Consider the following 18386-nt stretch of genomic DNA (forward strand, 5'->3'; position numbering starts at 1 on the left):
ATCATTTAGAAGGGGTGGACAAGAGGCGGAGCCAGCTATCTTTATACTGACCATTCTGGTCCTGGCTTTTTAAGTTAGATGTCGTGGGTGAGACCAGTGTATTATTGGATGATGAGAGATCCTAATTAACTAATGATCTGGAAGAGGTGTTTATTGGGGTTAATTACAACATTTCAAGTGTTTGGTATTGAAGGTGAGTTTGAATAAGGGTAATTGAGGATGAAGGATCATCATTTGTTTAACATTATGCATGTATTTTTACAACTAGCTTGAGTAGGTGTGAGTTTCAGAAGCTTACTGATGTGGCAGGTTTAGATGGAGTCTTTTGGAATGATAAGCCTGGAAATAATTTGAAAAAACAGTGTGATTCAGCTTAATGAGTACATACAGTTAAAAGAATATGATGCAACATTATGATTTCATTCTTAAATATATCATATCATAATATATTATATCATTATATATCCAGACAATAAATTTGTATATATGAACATATTTTAATTTAAAATGAAGTTCAAATGCAAAGAGGCAATCACTCTGTTAGATAAAATGTTAAGTGCATAAACCACACTTGTCCGTGCAATAACAAAAATTCCAAGTTCTGTGACCTGGATGTTTGTTGACTCAGAACGTCAGTGTAATATGGTAGTCAGGTGTCACTAGTTTGGTCTGTGATCATACCCAGGGTGCCTCACCCCAGGGAGAGGCCTTCCTTGAGCAGTACTCTGTATTTATAGAGCAGGTTTGTCCAGTGAGTTGCCTGGGGCGATCTGCCCAACTACCTGCTTGCAAGTCTCTAGTCCATCATGTCATCATCGACCACCTCAACACGCAGCTCAACTTTGCTTGTGGCTTTTACATTCACAAGGGGGGTTTGTGGCCGCAAACCGCAAACTTTTGTTCCCGCGACTGCCTAAGACGTATACAGATGAACACATGAAAAAGGGGATTTTATTCTTGAACAAGTGTGCATAATTTATTTGCGGCAGACTGTGGTATGATGATGAGTCACTAGCTAGATTATGCTAGCAAGAAGCCACTGCAACTACCCTATTCTCATTAGAATATTTTGTGCATGGTTCACATATGAATGCTTTTTGAGACGTGGGCCCATCTTTTCTTTTGCCTCGTCCTCTGATGGCTTTTATTCAGATTCAATTAGAGCCGGGAGTGTAAATTGATTTAATGACTTGACACAGCGAGCTGAGTGATTGTGAGCAGGGCGAGATGTTACGTTTTGTGGAACAGGAGAAAGGGGAGAATACCCATATAGCAGAGCTTTGACATTCTACAAAGAGAGTTTAAAGCATGTTAACCTACAGGAACCGCTTCAATTGGCCGCGACAAGTTTAGATTTGGAGAGCCAAACCACAAGTCTTGAGGGCCTCGGTGGGCACACGATAGGACACAATGTGTTGGTTAACTACAACTACGTATATTTACTTGCCACTTAAGGATAGAGTCTTGATTTAATTCTGATAATAGTTATAGAATCAATCAATCAGCCCCTCTGTATCTCTGTTGAGTGAGCGGGCGGGCGGGCGGGCAAGCAGACGGCCATATGATCAGGAAGGATAGGGTAGGTGAACGTGGAGAGGATGGATTGTGAAGGGCTTGGGCCGTGGGGCTCTCCTCGCACCAGATAATACCTTTGACAATAGTCACGACCAAGGATGAGGGCATCATCATTGCTGTAATTGTTAGTTTCACAAATTACAGAAAACCTGTAGCTATGGAGAGCTTTCTTTTACTATTTAGAGGGAATCTTTCAGTCTGTCGAGGGTGTTTGTCATTTTTACTCCCTCTTCAGGGTCAGGTTGAGAAAACATTTATGTGCCTTTCACTCTGGCTATGTTTCAACACTGGAACGGAAGTGATCCCTGTAGTCTGAAACTGGGGCTTGGTTGTACCCCATTGTACTTCACATCAAAATAACCAGTTTTAATCTGAATGGGTATTTAGGCATGCTGAATGTTTTATGGGATTGTAGTCTAATGTTAAGTGATGTATGCCCACAGAAGCAAATAGGGGAAGGCTTTTTGACACTTAGATTAGTACTGTTCTCATAATAAATTACACCAACAAAATTGCCAGCATTTAACAAAATAACTTGATATTTTTATTGCACAGTTAAAGACAGAGTAGCATTTTGAGGTTGACAAACCATCCCCTTATTTAGTAATTCAAGAAATACAAATATACAAAATGTGATAGAAATGATCATTTTTATTCAATTACGTAAGTAGTTTTAGGCAAACGTTATGAAGGTATCATTATGAGTTTCATTAAAATGTGATTGATTATTTGTCAACAAATTCTGCCCCCCCTCAACTCGAAATGCTGTGCCTCCATCCATACAAGTGATGTCTACTCTGGAACAGCAGCTTGTATACAGATGCTAAGATTATGTAAGCAGTGAAGTATATGTAATGTATGTTACCACTTTCTAAATGGCATTGTGTACTCACAGTGAAGTACATGTAGATGATAAAATATAACGGAGAAGTGATCATGTACAAGTGGTAAACCAGGAGCATGAAGTGTGATAACAAAAACAGAGAGGTTTCAAGTCTATACTAATGATAGGAGGAAAAGAACAGTGATGTGTGTGTGTGAATGACGAGATTTTAAGAGCAGGGAAGTGTATAAAAATGATAAAAACTAGAGAGTACTGAACTGTGTACAGATGACAAAAACTCTGCACTGGCTCAAAGGCAGTTCTTCTGGGATTCAGTTATTGAAAGTGAACAGTGTGCATTTACAGAATGATATAAAAATCTCATTTGCTTTGGAGAACAAACATCGATTATGCTGCTTGTCCTTATATTATGGAATACCAACTGAAGCATAATGGCAGTGGTTGGCGAGTCTGTGTACTGGACCTTTCATCCCTCAGTTAATGGGTCATACTTTGTTTGTTGTGTATAGCCTCCATCAATATCTTGGGTTGGGAACTTTATATTTTCATTTTGTGACTGAAGCTTGCATGATATGAAAGCTGTTGGTCCCTTCCATTGTTGTTGATAACAAACACACAGAGGTATCTTGTTTCCCCATAATAAGCTATTAATGTGAGATTCAGTCTCATGTTGGGGGAATGCCATTAACTTAAGGAAAATTACACCATTCTCTCTTATTTTCTTTGTTCAAGTATTACTTTTATGATGTTTGCCAACACAGTAATAATCATTATTGTACTTTCCACAAAGAAATCAGATTCATATTTTCAAGTCTTCTCTTAGGTTCTGTTCACATTTCTTCATGCTACAATGAAGTCCGTGGCCAGGGTGAGGGTGGCTATAGAAAGGACCAGTTGGGAGTCATGTCAGGTGATCCTTGTACTGCCCACAAGCTTTGTGGGTAGAGATTCACCCCTGGGGAGTCAGTTCATCAGTTAGGTTTATTACAGCAGCTAGTATGACCCCTAATTATGATAGATTAAATCACACTGTGGCTTTACATGATGCCACAATTTCTTAAAGAGCTGTGTGTGTTTAGCAAATGAGATTAAAAACACTCAGTGGCCAGGATTATTATCTTGTAAGTTTTGTACTTGGATTAGGTTCGAAGTTCATAACAAATGAGTTTTTGAGCTTTCGGTCTTAGTTTGGGCGTGGAGGTCGCAGAGGTTTGTCACCTTGGCTTATTCCCTGCACCTGCTAGAGGGGTGCTGAATAGAGAGGGGACGGTTCTCCCTAGAGAGGTGTGTGTTTGCTTGTCCAACCTGAAGACAGTTCACCACTTCCTTTTAATTAGGGTTAAAATTACTCTCCCTTTTGATCCCTACAGCCTGGGAGATTTGAGGTTTTATTGTTGCGAGTAAATGTTATCTAGGATGAACCTTGTGGAAGCCAATGAGTCAGGGCAGGTTTCTAAAGAGTTCAATCAAATCAAAGGTTTTTCTCTAAACAAGTTATAAATTGTGAATTTCCAGTGGAGTGTTTACAAATCTCATACATGTTTATCAGGAAATCTAATATTGAAATTGTCATTTCCAACAACCAGATTCTGTTAATGGAGTGAAAGCTTATCTGAGATCTTGAGGAAACAATACCTTTTTGATATAAAACCAGTTTGACTGCATTAACTGAATGGCTGATATTTGTGATAACTCCTCCATTGTAAGTTATAATCACGTCTTTCTTTGAATAAACAATACTTCGTGACAATTTCAATCAAATTCTCAGATGAACATCATAATTAAACTTGATTTTCCATATTTTTTTGCAAATAATAATGAAGAATTTTCACCTCTATTTTGAGATAACAAGAATATTTCTAAAAATAATTACACAATTTTCATTGTTGGGATATATTGACTGGGCAAGCTCCATTGGAAACACACGTGAGTGGAGCTTTTCAATGGAGTGCAGTGTAAAGAAAGCTGCCACCCCAACACCCAAATGAAGCATTGACGTTGTGGGGACGAGGATGCGGTGGGGCTGGACCACTCAACCATATTTGTTTAATCTCAGGCATTACCGGACAGTGGGGGGGCGTAAGGGACAGGGTAGCAGTACTGTGAACAAGTCCTGTGTTGAATGACGACTTTGGCCTCAGAGTCATTGACTTGATATGGTTGAGTGGAGACACAGCCGGGTCCACGTGTTGACGAGAGTACAAGCAACACCAAACACACTTCTTCTTCGTCACTTCACTGGGTCGGCTTTGCGATCGTCATCTTTTGTTCAGCACGTGTGCGCCAGTCATACACTGTACTTATTCTCGTAAGGGACACGTCCCAGCTCGTCCCCATTTTAATTTTTTTCTTAAAAAACCTCTTTCCACGTGGTAGGAGGTAGGGTTGGTATGAATTCTCTGTCATTGTCTGACAGGAGTCTTGTGCTAAGATGATGGATGACCTTTGACCCACTCAGGTGACCTTTTGTGGCATAGCAGGGTACCTAACCTCCTCTGTTCCCCATCCCCGTCACACAGCTCTCCCACTTAGCAGCTTTTGTCTGAGCGAGGGTCTGAGATTAACTGTTAAAACATCAGCTAGACCTGTGCCACAATTCAGTGATTTATGACCTTGGTTGGTAAACAGGTGACACTCTCTATCCTGTAATTTGGATCCATCATTGTTTTATAACATTTTTTAATAAGAGCTGTCTTTTTCAAAGCAAAAACTTTACTAGGTTTAGATTTACGCTCTTTCTTTCTTGTTTTTATGCCTGTATGCACCTGAGTTTGAAAGATTGATAAGGTTGTTTCCCAGGTCCCAGTGTTCAGTCATGGAAGGTTCACATGAAATAATGCTCATACCTCCTTGTCAACAACACATCGCTTGTGTTGAAGTGGAATGATTAACTCAGTGTTTTTGTCTGTCAGAGCACATGAAAGTCACATGATTAATGATTTAACTACATTTTAATATTTACATTCATCTTGCTTTACATTAGAATTGTAATATTTTTCATTGTCTTTGTACTTATTTTCATACCTAACTATCCTGAAGTATCTTCACCTCAGCTACAAAATTCATTTATTTGAAACATGTTGCTAAAAATTATAGTATTGTGTGATGTGATGTATTTGCTAGAATACTAATGATATATTTGTTAGTGAGGTACAGGAAGTTTTTCAAAAAGAAAGTGAACTAGAAAAAGGTCTCACGTTGCAGAACCAGAAAAGAAAAAAGAAATATAGGAATATTGTTGATTAACCAAACAGTGAATTTTCCTGTCTTAGTGTGGAATGGCATTATGCATAAAAACAATAAATGAAACCATTGAATAATTTCATCATCAGATTTACACTAATCAAAAGAAGAGAAGGTTCATCCACAGTTGGAAGTCTTTGTGTAACAGTACCCATCCGACATCATTAAGTAGAGTCATATGAGAATGTTGTTCTTTATCTCCTTATTAGTTATGTATCTGTTATATAAGAAACTGTGAAATAATTGTACATATACAAATTTGTCAAATATATTATACTTTATTGCTGGTGTGTCAGAAGTGGTGGTTATCACTACCCGGAGAGGACAGAGTGTTTGAGTTGGTTGTGTTTTCTTATATGCCAGGTAATCAAAGGAAACTACCAGTACAATAGTTTGAATGGGGTGGAATACAGGGCAAGAGAGTTGTTTTGTTGTCGTGGTGATGTTCAAGTCATAGCATTGTGTTAGAGAGGATCAGTTTGTTTTGTCCCGCACACTTTTCAAAGTAAAGACTGAAGTTTCCCGCTGTAGCCAAGTACTGTCTATAGTCATCTGGTCACTGTTTGTTCATACAGCTATTACACTGAGAAGTCACAACAGAACACTTTTTATTCCTTTGAACAAAGTGCAAAGCTGCATATGGACAGATTTTGAATTTTTTTTAGTGGTAGAAATTCGTTGAAAGACTTTTAAAGATTGAAAATTAGCTGCTGCTTTTTAAGGCAATGAACACTATTCTACAGATTGTTAACCTGTTTGGTAATTGGTAACAGGAATTTTATGCTATACTTTTAATTTTTTCGAGTATTTATTTGAACTAACATGTGCTGTCACACCCCATCTGACAATGTTTATTGTACAAACCAGAAAAAATTAACAAAATAATTCCCACAAATGTAGAAAGCTGCATATCCAGGCTGAGACATGTTCAGTGATTTCATTATTACCCTTGGTAAATCTTATACTGGCATATTGAAATTGGGGATAATTCTGTCGATTCTTGTGACAGTTTTCGTCGTGTGCATGGTATAGACGGCTTTGGTAGTTGTAAACAAGCTTCTGTTGTCACTTCATGTCGTACACGATGTACCGGCTGCCAGTTGCGACTCCTCTCAATAGGAAAAACTACGAGGAAACTTTTACTATGATTAAGTATGTGTTTGTTTAAGTCCATAATAGCTAGTCAAATATTTCCAGCATTGCTGACGGCCATGTTAATCCATTTGTTCAGACACGGTTCAGTGAGCTTAGTCACTGCCTCAACATATAACGCGTGTTAAGTAGCTGAAGTGACACTAGACACGTGGAGGTCACACGACGACGTTTCTCCTTGGTTGCAGGGAATTGTACACCCCTGTTGCTTCTCTGTCAGTAATGGTCTGTCAAGTTGTGATGAATATGCATTGTTAGAAATACTGTCTACTTAAGTACAGACATAATCTGTAGGTTCACACTTGCTCATTAATATAGACACTTTTACTTGCATGCAGATATTTTCCCGTTTTGTTTATTATACATTGATTTTTTTAATGTGAATAATTACTTTATCATTTCCAAAATAAGTGAAAGTTTCTTTTTCCTTTTTTACTCAGAAAAGATTTGAAAATAGATGCTATTCATAATGACATGAGGTGTTATCATTGTAACACTTTGACCAAATTTCAATCAGAAGTTTTTAAAGATTAGAAACAGTGAGCAAGTGTTTTTATCCCTTTCTTTCCTTGAGACAGATTCGCTGTTTGTCATGATTCTAACTCTATGTATCTTATTAGCAGTTTGAACAGACTTGCAGTGAAAACACATTTCCATCTGAATTCACAGACTCTTAGCCATAGACAATTTTGTCAGTTTCTATCAATCATAACTGTATCGTCCAAGTGGGCTTCACATTAAGAATAAATCCATCATCCCCCATCATTAATCAAGATGTACTGTATTGTCTTATTATTATTGACCTTGTCAAAACAGTTGCCTCCCCTCATGGTGAAATCCGTATTTTTTGTATCGTGCAATGCAAACACTTGTCTTAAATCAATGATGCGTTCAGCGTTGGCCGCAGAATGGATGACCCTTGGCAAAGACTGACCGACATTGTATACAACTGGTCTCATTACAATACTGTGCTTAACAGATCAAAAAAGGCTTTTGGGTGCTTTAAGGGCCTGTTGTTGTTAGCACAGTGGACAAAGGGATTATGGGAAATCTCATGGGAGAACAAGTCAGTGTCGCCCATTAGCAAACTATCATTAGTCGGATGCTCTGGCTAATTATTATAATGATGACTTGATGCCTTGTATGTAAAGTGTGAGATGGTGCTTGTGGAGTGGAATCATAGTCGCTGGGCCCAAAACAACTGAAGCAAAGAATTTCAACTCAGTATCACATTTTCGTTCTCACACTAACACCATATGTTTCTTACAAATTAGCAAGACTTTCTAAACATTTTTGTTGCCAGATAAGTTGGTATGGACATAGCTTCCTAATAGAAATGACAAGTATTGTTCCCACCAACAATGGCCGCTCAACTGCTGCCTACACTTGAGTGAAATCCTTTCTCATGTACTTCCAGTCTTGTGGCACCCTAATTGAGTATTAATCTGGCAAACTGAAACTGTAATAGCTGGGACAACATTGTCCTACCTGTCATTATTTCATTTATACACCTCACAAACTTAAGTGACTTAACTGTCAGTTTTGATTGATATCTTTACTTTCATAACTGTATTGACTGGTCTGACCAACAGTGGAAGTCTTGGAGCTTGTGGACAGACATCTTCTCTTCCCCTTTAGTAGTACCTATCACAGTTATACTGACTTCGTCATGTTTACTGGAACATAAGTAACCTTCTTAAACTTTACATGATTAAATCAAAATATTATACATTGTGTAATTGAGTGGTTCAAGTATGCTTCATTACGTGTTATACAGCATAATGTCATTAATATTGATAGCTTTCTTGCATTGGAAAAGGGAGTGTAAAGTGAATCTTACATGTTGTTTTGTTTAGAAAGGCTGATTTATTGTCAGAAGTCTTTTGTAAATATCTGATATGTTTTAATAATGTTAAGAAAAACATTTAATTAATGTTCATTAAGTATGTATTATCAGCAAATTGTCAGATGGTAGTTACTTTCTTCATGAAGATGATAGATGACAAAGTAGACGCAACTTGTAGATAACAACTTTTAATGCAACAGTGATGGTTCGATTAAGATCCTTATACTGTTGTGAAGCAAGATGATACAGTTATAATGAATGCATGTGGTAGGTGGAGGAAAAACAGTAACAATTGGCATACCTTAATGAGATTACAACTGAACAGAATACTATAATGCACAGAATAAGAACACCCGATGAGGAAGTCAGTTAAACAGGTAGAAGTCTTCATAGATGGAGTCAGTGAACCACTTCAATGATTATCACACATTTCCTAAAAGGAATCAAATAGTTTATGTTAGATTTTGATGGTGCATGATAATTTGATATGGATTGAGAGCAGTGAATTCACACAAAAGTGATACAAAAAATCACGACAGTATAATATATTACCTGTGAGCTTTGCAGTTAATGATAATTCATTAGAATCATGGAATTTATTAAATATGGGGTTGATCATGATCCTCGTACAGGTATAAATGATTAGAAATTGAGAAAAAAGGATATACTCAAATAATTAGCAGATACAAAGAAGTTTGTTGAAATCACTTGATTTATTAACCCATTAATTCCATTAATATCAACCCAGGAGAATTAACCCTCTCAACCCGCAGATGACAAAGGGATATAAAATTGATCGGATACAAAGATTATCATACGCCATTGTAATTAACTTTGTAATTATTTAGGGGTGTAATAAAATCTGGTAAAAGTACTAATAGTCACGACACATATTGTTTTCCCTTGGGTGACATGAAATTTTGTAAAAAACTTCAACAAGTCCATGATGTCGTTCAGGGAGACACCTGACCGCAGTTTGGCTCCACAGGGGGGTTTAAGCGTAACACATATCATGGATCTAATCCCCCATACACCCCAGGAACAATAGAGAGGACTTTATCTGCCCCAACCGGCTTGTATGAAGTTACCTAACATCATCTCTCCCCTTCCTAATTTCCATTTGATTGGCTTGTATCAAATTAAATTTGATACAGTGTAAATTTCTCCTGGTCTCTTAAATAAGCTTGATTTAACACACATAGACCAGATGTTGCTACTGTCATAGGTGTCTGTTTACTTTGTGAAAAATTTGGACTTTTTTGAAAAGAAAATTATAATCAAATTCCTAAAAATAGATATATTTTGGGGAAAAAAATGATTGTGATGTGGTATTTACTTTTTTCACCCAGGAAATTATATTCATTTCACCATTGTTCAGTACTTAATTTATATGTAAGAGATTGTTTAAGTGACTTGTTTGTCATAGAAACAAACAACTGAAGAGAAAATACAGGTGTTGTTTTGAAAAATCACAGGATTATATACTTTTGCTGCATGAAGTTTGGACTTTGATGACAATGTTTAGAGAGAAATATAAGAGGGATGTTTGTGGTGAGTGAAGGACTATTTTCTAGGCAGTTTTGGATTGTAGAGAATGTTGGGATATAGAGTGGCAAGTTTGTAAAGAGTGATTAGATTGTGGAAGGATTATTGGGAATGCTGTATGATAGTGTTGTATTATAGAGAGGAATGCTGAAGGTGAATGCTGAATGGGTCACGAAGAAGGGTTGGGATTATGATGGGTGCTGGAGTAAAGAATGCTGTATAATAGAGTGTTGTATTATAGAGAGGAATGTTGAGGGTGATTGCTGAATGGGTCAGGAAGAAGGGTTGGGATTATGATGGGTGCTGGAGTAAAGAATGCTGTATAATAGAGTGTTGTATTATAGAGAGGAATGCTGAAGGTGAATGCTGAATGGGTCAGGAAGAAGGATTGGGATTATGATGGGTGCTGGAGTAAAGAATGCTGTATGATAGAGTGTTGTATTATAGAGTGGAATGCTGAAGGTGAATGCTGAATGGGTCAGGAAAAAGGATTGGGATTATGATGGGTGCTGGAGTAAAGAATGCTGTATAATAGAGTGTTGTATTATAGAGAGGAATGTTGAAGGTGATTGCTGAATGGGTCAGGAAGAAGGGTTGGGATTATGATGGGTGCTGGAGTAAAGAATGATGTATAATAGAGTGTTGTATTATAGAGTGGAATGCTGAAGGTGAATGCTGAATGGGTCAGGAAGAAGGATTGGGATTATGATGGGTGCTGGAGTAAAGAATGCTGTATAATAGAGTGTTGTATTATAGAGAGGAATGTTGAGGGTGATTGCTGAATGGGTCAGGAAGAAGGGTTGGGATTATGATGGGTGCTGGAGTAAAGAATGCTGTATAATAGAGTGTTGTATTATAGAGAGGAATGTTGAGGGTGATTGCTGAATGGGTCAGGAAGAAGGGTTGGGATTATGATGGGTGCTGGAGTAAAGAATGCTGTATAATAGAGTGTTGTATTATAGAGAGGAATGCTGAAGGTGAATGCTGAATGGGTCAGGAAGAAGGATTGGGATTATGATGGGTGCTGGAGTAAAGAATGCTGTATGATAGAGTGTTGTATTATAGAGTGGAATGCTGAAGGTGAATGCTGAATGGGTCAGGAAGAAGGATTGGGATTATGATGGGTGCTGGAGTAAAGAATGCTGTATAATAGAGTGTTGTATTATAGAGAGGAATGTTGAAGGTGATTGCTGAATGGGTCAGGAAGAAGGGTTGGGATTATGATGGGTGCTGGAGTAAAGAATGATGTATAATAGAGTGTTGTATTATAGAGTGGAATGCTGAAGGTGAATGCTGAATGGGTCAGGAAGAAGGATTGGGATTATGATGGGTGCTGGAGTAAAGAATGCTGTATGATAGAGTGTTGTATTATAGAGAGGAATGCTGAAGGTGAATGCTGAATGGGTCAGGAAGAAGGGTTGGGATTATGATGGGTGCTGGAGTAAAGAATGCTGTATGATAGAGTGTTGTATTATAGAGTGGAATGCTGAAGGTGAATGCTGAATGGGTCAGGAAGAAGGGTTGGGATTATGATGGGTGCTGGAGTAAAGAATGCTGTATGATAGAGTGTTGTATTATAGAGAGGAATGCTGAAGGTGAATGCTGAATGGGTCATGAAGAAGGGTTGGGATTATGATGGGTGCTGGAGTAAAGAATGCTGTATGATAGAGTGTTGTATTATAGAGAGGAATGCTGAAGGTGAATGCTGAATGGGTCATGAAGAAGGATTGGGATTATGATGGGTGCTGGAGTAAAGAATGCCCTTGTGTATAAAGAAGAGGGTTTATATAGAGTGTTGGGTAATCATTGAGAGGTCTTGGTTGTGGAGGTGAGAGTCAGTAGAGAGTGATTGATTTTATAGGAGGATTGATAAGGAGTGCTTGATTATAGACAGAGTTGGATTACAGAGAGGACAATTTATACACTGCAGGATTAGCACTCATCTCTTTGGTAATTCCTAGAAAGGTGCTTATATATCTTCTCCTATCTCTGAATCTCCATGAATGCACAAAAGGAACATGATTACCTTGCCTGTAGAAGTTGTGCTGAGTGAACTCAATCACTGATATTATACCTAACACTTACATGCTGCTCCTTTCATGCTGTTGGTTGTACGTGACAGCAAGTGTCTTTGTATCCAGGTGTCAAGTGCGCCGGTACAGTGTAAACAGTGTGACACTTTACTACCTCCACAGTCATGTCATACATCACAATACAGCCATTTGGGACGTCTTCTACGCACTTACATCACACATTAAGGCCTTAACACCTTTCTTCGTGCTTCACTAGATGTCTCCACTCGCTCAAGGGGAAAAACTGTCAAGAAGTACATGAAAATTTAACTCATTAGCTGACCTTGTGCCATTTTGTGGGTAAGTTATCAGGAATTGGTAAAACATTTCCGGCTCACGTGTCAAGTGAATGGTAAACATATATCCACGACAGGCCATTATAAACGGGTCATTGACTTACAGGGATATAGGCTTTAGTTGCTTTTTGTTGTTCATGATGATCTTCATTCTAGAACACCAGGACCCATCTTTAACATGATCTTCATCCTAAAACGACAAGATGTATCTGCAGCATGAGCCTTATCCCAAAACATCCAGACCCATCTTTAACATGATCCAAGAAAACATGGTCCCATTGTAACCTGATCTTCACCACATAACACCAAGACAAATATCTAACTGTTGTTTATCCCAATAACCAAGACCTATCTGTAACATGACCTTCACCCCAAAACACCAAGACCCATTAACTGAAGACTCAATGTTCATTAGACCATGATTCAGAGTTTATCAGTCTACTCGCTAACAATTACCTCTTTACACAAACACATCTCGCAGTTTCTCTTGTGAAACTAATTACAATGTTAAGATCCAACCTTGACACTGACCCTGACATTTTGACTGCCCTTTAAAGACACCCTGCTCCCTATGTGATCTACCACAGTACCTGTGAGAGCACCGCTCACCTGTGACTACTCTTGTCTACCTGTGTTTGACTGACAATAGGCTTGACAGGGTGTCAGTGATATCTTTGTATACAGGTGATAAGGACAAACATGTTTCCCCATCGTCATGGCAACAAGAGCTCCTGAGGTTGATACTGATGACTTGTTGATTCCTGTAGGTCATGGTTATTGTGTGCCGGAGACTGCATGTATTGCAAACACATGATACCGTACCTGAACCAGCAGCAGTGGCTTACACTGCAAACACTGGCACTAATTAGGATCTTGGTAGTTTTGAAAGATTGGTTAATTGTATTAAACTTGACTTTAGTTATTATGTGGAGCTGCTGTGTTCTGCTGCTGCCATTATCACAAATCTGTCACATTAATTAGCTTGTTTATGTTTAAATAATTATGTTTTCAGTTTCAGTAGCCAAACTATCACAATTGCTGTGTAATTAAAATAGCTATTTTGGGACTGTCTGAGTTACAATCAAAGAAGGTGTCTGTATGTTTCAGTGTCTGAAACAACCCACCACTTTCTGTCTTCATTTTGTTTTCATTTATTTGATCCCCCTATCAATATTTGAGGGAGAATTTTTTTTCTATTGATTTGTATTTTTAAGCCTGTTTGTAAAAGAAGAAGAAAAAAAATTCAACATGGCTGTCATAATGTCAGAGCTCTCTTTTGCAGAATGGTATCCTATTGTAAGAAATGCTGTCTTTTGAATAAATTGACTCTTTAGTAGCTGAAATGTTATTACCACAGTCTATATCCTAAGGTGCATTTATGGATAATTTTTAAATCTGTGATTTGATTGGTTGTAACTCTAGTGACATTGCTCCAGGGACATTGTGATTGGCTTCGTTTAGGTAGAATACATTGATAATGAGAATGTGTTTTAATGTGTGTAAAATATGGAAAATACTTGGTTATAGTCCTCTGGTTCAATTATCCTTCAGAAATTAGCTTCATGAAATTAGGATTTACTTAAACTATTGTCGTGACGTCTTGTAAAACCCTCCAATGAATATGTTTGCTCCTTTGATTATGTTAGTATTCCTGCAGACACTGCAGACTGTTTGAGGTTTGAGGCAGACCTGTTCAGTCTGGCAGTAACTTTGGAGGAGGTCATCAGTTTGTAATAAGTGTTTGGTGTGAAACTGTCTCTATAAAACCAGTGGCCCTCTCAAGCAAAGTGCCACAATTCACTGAGCAGCTTTCCATCCCCATGAGTACAATATGTCAAACCTATTTCTGGTGTTTCCTGATTGGACTTTGCTGGGAATATTGACAAACTGGTTTATAACCATATCCCCTCACTTACTTAAAATATATATGAAATTAAATAAATAACATAAGTATATTTGCTTTTAAGATTCACTAGTTTGGTTGTTTTCAAACAGCTTAGAATTTTAAAGTTCTGAAAATTTGCAACCTGTGCATTTTTCCAAGAGACCCTTGTTTCTTCATAGTGGTTTATGTGAGGTTTATCACCACCTCAGCCTCCAGGCGAGGAATCCAACCATTAATCATTTTGTCTTTGCATCACCTCAAATGTACCTGTGTAAAGTGTTTTGGTTCAAATGTTTCAGAACTATGGTTTCGATTAGAGTTTAAGTGTAACTTAAAGCATTAGCTAATGTTTTTCTAATTTCTTATCCATCTTGGCAACACCGTGGATGTTTGGAGACCCAATATTTAATTTCCTAGTCCAAGCTCATCCCCAGAAATGTGGTGACGATGATGGTGGCGACTTGTGGGTGGCACAGTGACCGCAGACTGTGACATTCTCCACATTCCCACAATTTCTTGCAATGATAAAAAGCAGGAAGTATGGCAAATGTGGTTTTCTCACTTGACAGGCCAGGGAGAAGCTTAATGCCTGTAAAAATATCGGTGAACCTGTTGACAAAAACAACCTGGGGGCAAGTTACATTGTTGGTGCGTGCACCTGAGGCGTGTAAGAGGGTACCTGTGGTTGACCAAGGAATTCGGGAGTGTCTGCAGGCATAGGAGCAGCAGTTGTGTTCCATGGTGTGGCAATGGCAAGGAGATTGCCTTTGACTGATTGATATGACGGGTTTAAGGGACAAGGTGTGGTGTAGTTCTATTTGTGGTGTTCGGAGACGGCTCCAACAGAATCTTCATTGAAAGGATGATTATTTTAATGGGTTTTTGATGCTTTGACTGTTTCACATGTGATTTATCATGCTTGTCTGCATGGCTGGTTGCTGATAGGTGGGTAAATGTGCTCGATGCACACACAGTTGGGTGACCTTGGCGGTTTCAAGTCCTAGTTTATCACACCTGCAACAATTAAACACCGTCATTATTCTACCTTGTAGGTTATATTCATCTTAATTATTCAAACATGTTGAATGAAGTTTTTTCCCTTCACAACCAATCCCATATTTTGGCTTCAGAATGTGCTACCATTGAATCATGACATATCAAGTGACATAATACTTGTGAGACCTTGACATGGTTGAACACTCCAAGGTTACTCCCACGTAATTTAAGCTATTGTGGAATGTTTTACTCTCTCAAGTTGTCTCCCTTACAGTCAACGGGTCAACAAAAATCTTGACTGTGCATTGATGATGTTATGCAGTTGGATCACACATGTGAAGGTTAGGTTTGGAATTTGAGGGGGAGAGAACCTTTCACTGATTTAGTCAGTATAATGTGTAGAAGAAGGGTATGTGTTTACTGCAGCATGGTGGGCTAGCACTGTTAAACTTAAATATGCACTAAAACAACCTGCAGCCACACACCCCAAATGCATGCTTGCCACTGTCTATGTGCAGTAGTCATGAATGTGACATTAAGCACCTCCTCATGTGACTTTAGGATCTCATTTTGCATGTCACTTTTGAACACAGAGTTAAGGTCACCTGAAAACTACCCCTGGTTTGAATACATGCATTTATATTCTTCTCATATCAGGTGAAACCCTTGACACTGACTCGATGTCTGACAAACCCAACCTTCAGCAAGCCTACCATCACCTATATATGTGAGGTATCCCTAGAACCCACATTTCACCACAAACAAAGGACACCCCTCAAGAGAACCCTTGAACTATGTTCTGATACCTGTCAAGCCCACAAGCCCACCTTTAGCTGTGTACATAGGGCACATCTCAAACCTATGTTCAGCCACATACAGGGGATTGTGGATGGGTCACAAGATTGGTCACTACATAGCTGCAACCCTGTGTCATAGTCCCATGATCATGGCATGTCACCTTTGTGCATTACTTGCTTCTCAGCACCATACCATAGCCACTAGCTCAGTCTCACTGATTTGGTTGACGCGTCATCGTATCCCAATTGCCTTCCTTGATGCTCATGATGTTGATCACTTTATTGTCTGATCCAGACCTGATAATTTACAGACCACTGCTGAGTGCTGCGTTAACCAACAAACCAAACCTAACGACCTTTCCTCCTACAGTAGTGCAGTAACTGAAATACTTTCACTCACTCACTCACTCACTCACTCACTCACTCACTCATGTCCATATTTGAATTTGTTTTCAAAAATTGGATTCATGAAAGTAATGTTTTTCTGCGCTTAATTCAATTTAACAAGTCTGATTTTGTTGATTTCTGATAAAATTGATCTTGTATTTCAGAGCCGACAACAGGATCGAGGTTCCAATCCGAGCCCCTCAGAAACGAGCAGCAGTGACTGACGCTCAGCGATCGCCATGGAAACCAAGACTGTACATATTGTAACATAGACCTCCACAGGAGACTAATTTATTCTATTTTTAATGTCAATTTTTATGAAATTATTGACAAAAATAGAGAACTGATATAAATAGTCTGAAAGTATAGAATATTTTTTGAAAAATATTTGTTGTAAAAACTGTGGAACCAAAGGTTGTGTGCAGAAAAGGTCATGTGACCTAGACATGGCTGTAATTAACAAGCTGTTTAATTACCGGTGATTTAACAACCACAAAGTGTGTACATGGAATTTCAGCTGATCAGAAACTGACGTCTACCTGCTTGGATAATGGTACATTAAGGACCAGTTTGAAGAAAATCAACATTCAACAATGAATCTCATTTTTATGTGTGGTGACCATACTTCCATCTCAGTTTCTGAGGCAATTTATGTAACATGACATTCCATGGGTGAAAGTGTTACTACATGCATTTAGTGGTACTGCTGTTACAGATGAGGTACATATACCGCTGAAATTAGTCCAGGAACACCTGAATCTTTCACATCATCATGAAGAACTTGGTCGACCTAGACTTTTTTCAATGATATCATATGACTTTCCACAAAAAAAAATAAAAAATATGACAATATGTTGTAATGATGTGTGACATAATTAGATAATGTTGATATTTATTAAATTGTGTTATGTTTGGTCAGTAGGTTCTGCTGGGTTTTGAGGAAATAAGAATAGAAGTGCATGTTATGAACTGATATTGTATGCGTGTTAAGAGGTGCAGGTGCATATTGTTATAAGTTATTTTCATAAGTGAATCTTGTTAGGAGGATAAAATGTGTGTTGCTCAATGTATCTAATATCCAACCATTGTCAGTACCACTTTTTCAGTTTTGTTTTGAGGAAAACCTTGCCTGTAAATGAGATTAAGGCACATTACTTTCATATGAAATGACTAACGCACATTCCATCATGTTGCTGGTATATTTGCTTGAAAGGTAGTCTAGTGTTGTCTGCCTGGCACACTAGAAGTCCTGGGTTTGCTTCCCACGTGGTTGCGGTTTTAAAGCCCACTCACAGTGTTTGAAATACCTCTCTGTACGACCGCCTGGATGGGTTATTGTAACGCCCAATGGTCAGGTTAAAATTTAGACATGTATATCAAGATATCTAACCAGTCCTGTGGTCTGGCTAAAATTTTAACAAGTTTCATATGCTGTCATTCAGAGAGGTCCTCATACAACATGAACTAATTCAGTCCCTTATCTAGTATAGGTTGTGCCTGTAGAAGTCTAGTTCCTAGGACAGCAGTGTTCCTACTTGCAATGACATGCAGCTCTGGAAAACCTCTGATACATTTGCAAATATGGCGTTTTAGGTCTAATTACATTGATTTCTCAGTAATGCTTAGGTGTTACAGGATCATATTACTAAAGTAGTATCTTTTAAAAAAACATCATTGGGATGTATGAGTCATTCATAGAAATGTTCTGGAAGTTGTTTGACAAATATCGCGACAGCACTTATTTGTTT

At 38.2% G+C, this 18386-nt stretch overlaps 1 protein-coding gene across 2 annotated transcripts in view; it reads left to right on the forward strand.

Annotated features, from left to right (window-relative positions):
* Nucleotides 1–17480, forward strand: part of LOC137258500 (core-binding factor subunit beta-like) — a 48190-nt gene extending 30710 nt beyond the window's left edge. For both annotated transcript variants that reach the window (XM_067796194.1, XM_067796195.1), the window contains one exon: nucleotides 16803–17480. In XM_067796194.1, the coding sequence (XP_067652295.1) occupies nucleotides 16803–16905 (103 nt within the window). In that variant the 3' untranslated portion in view covers nucleotides 16906–17480. The remainder of the gene's footprint in view (nucleotides 1–16802) is intronic.
* Nucleotides 17481–18386: the final 906 nt, after the last annotated feature.

Source organism: Haliotis asinina, chromosome 12 (genome assembly GCF_037392515.1).
Source record: "Haliotis asinina isolate JCU_RB_2024 chromosome 12, JCU_Hal_asi_v2, whole genome shotgun sequence".
In the NCBI taxonomy this organism is placed as follows: Eukaryota; Metazoa; Mollusca; class Gastropoda; order Lepetellida; family Haliotidae; genus Haliotis; species Haliotis asinina.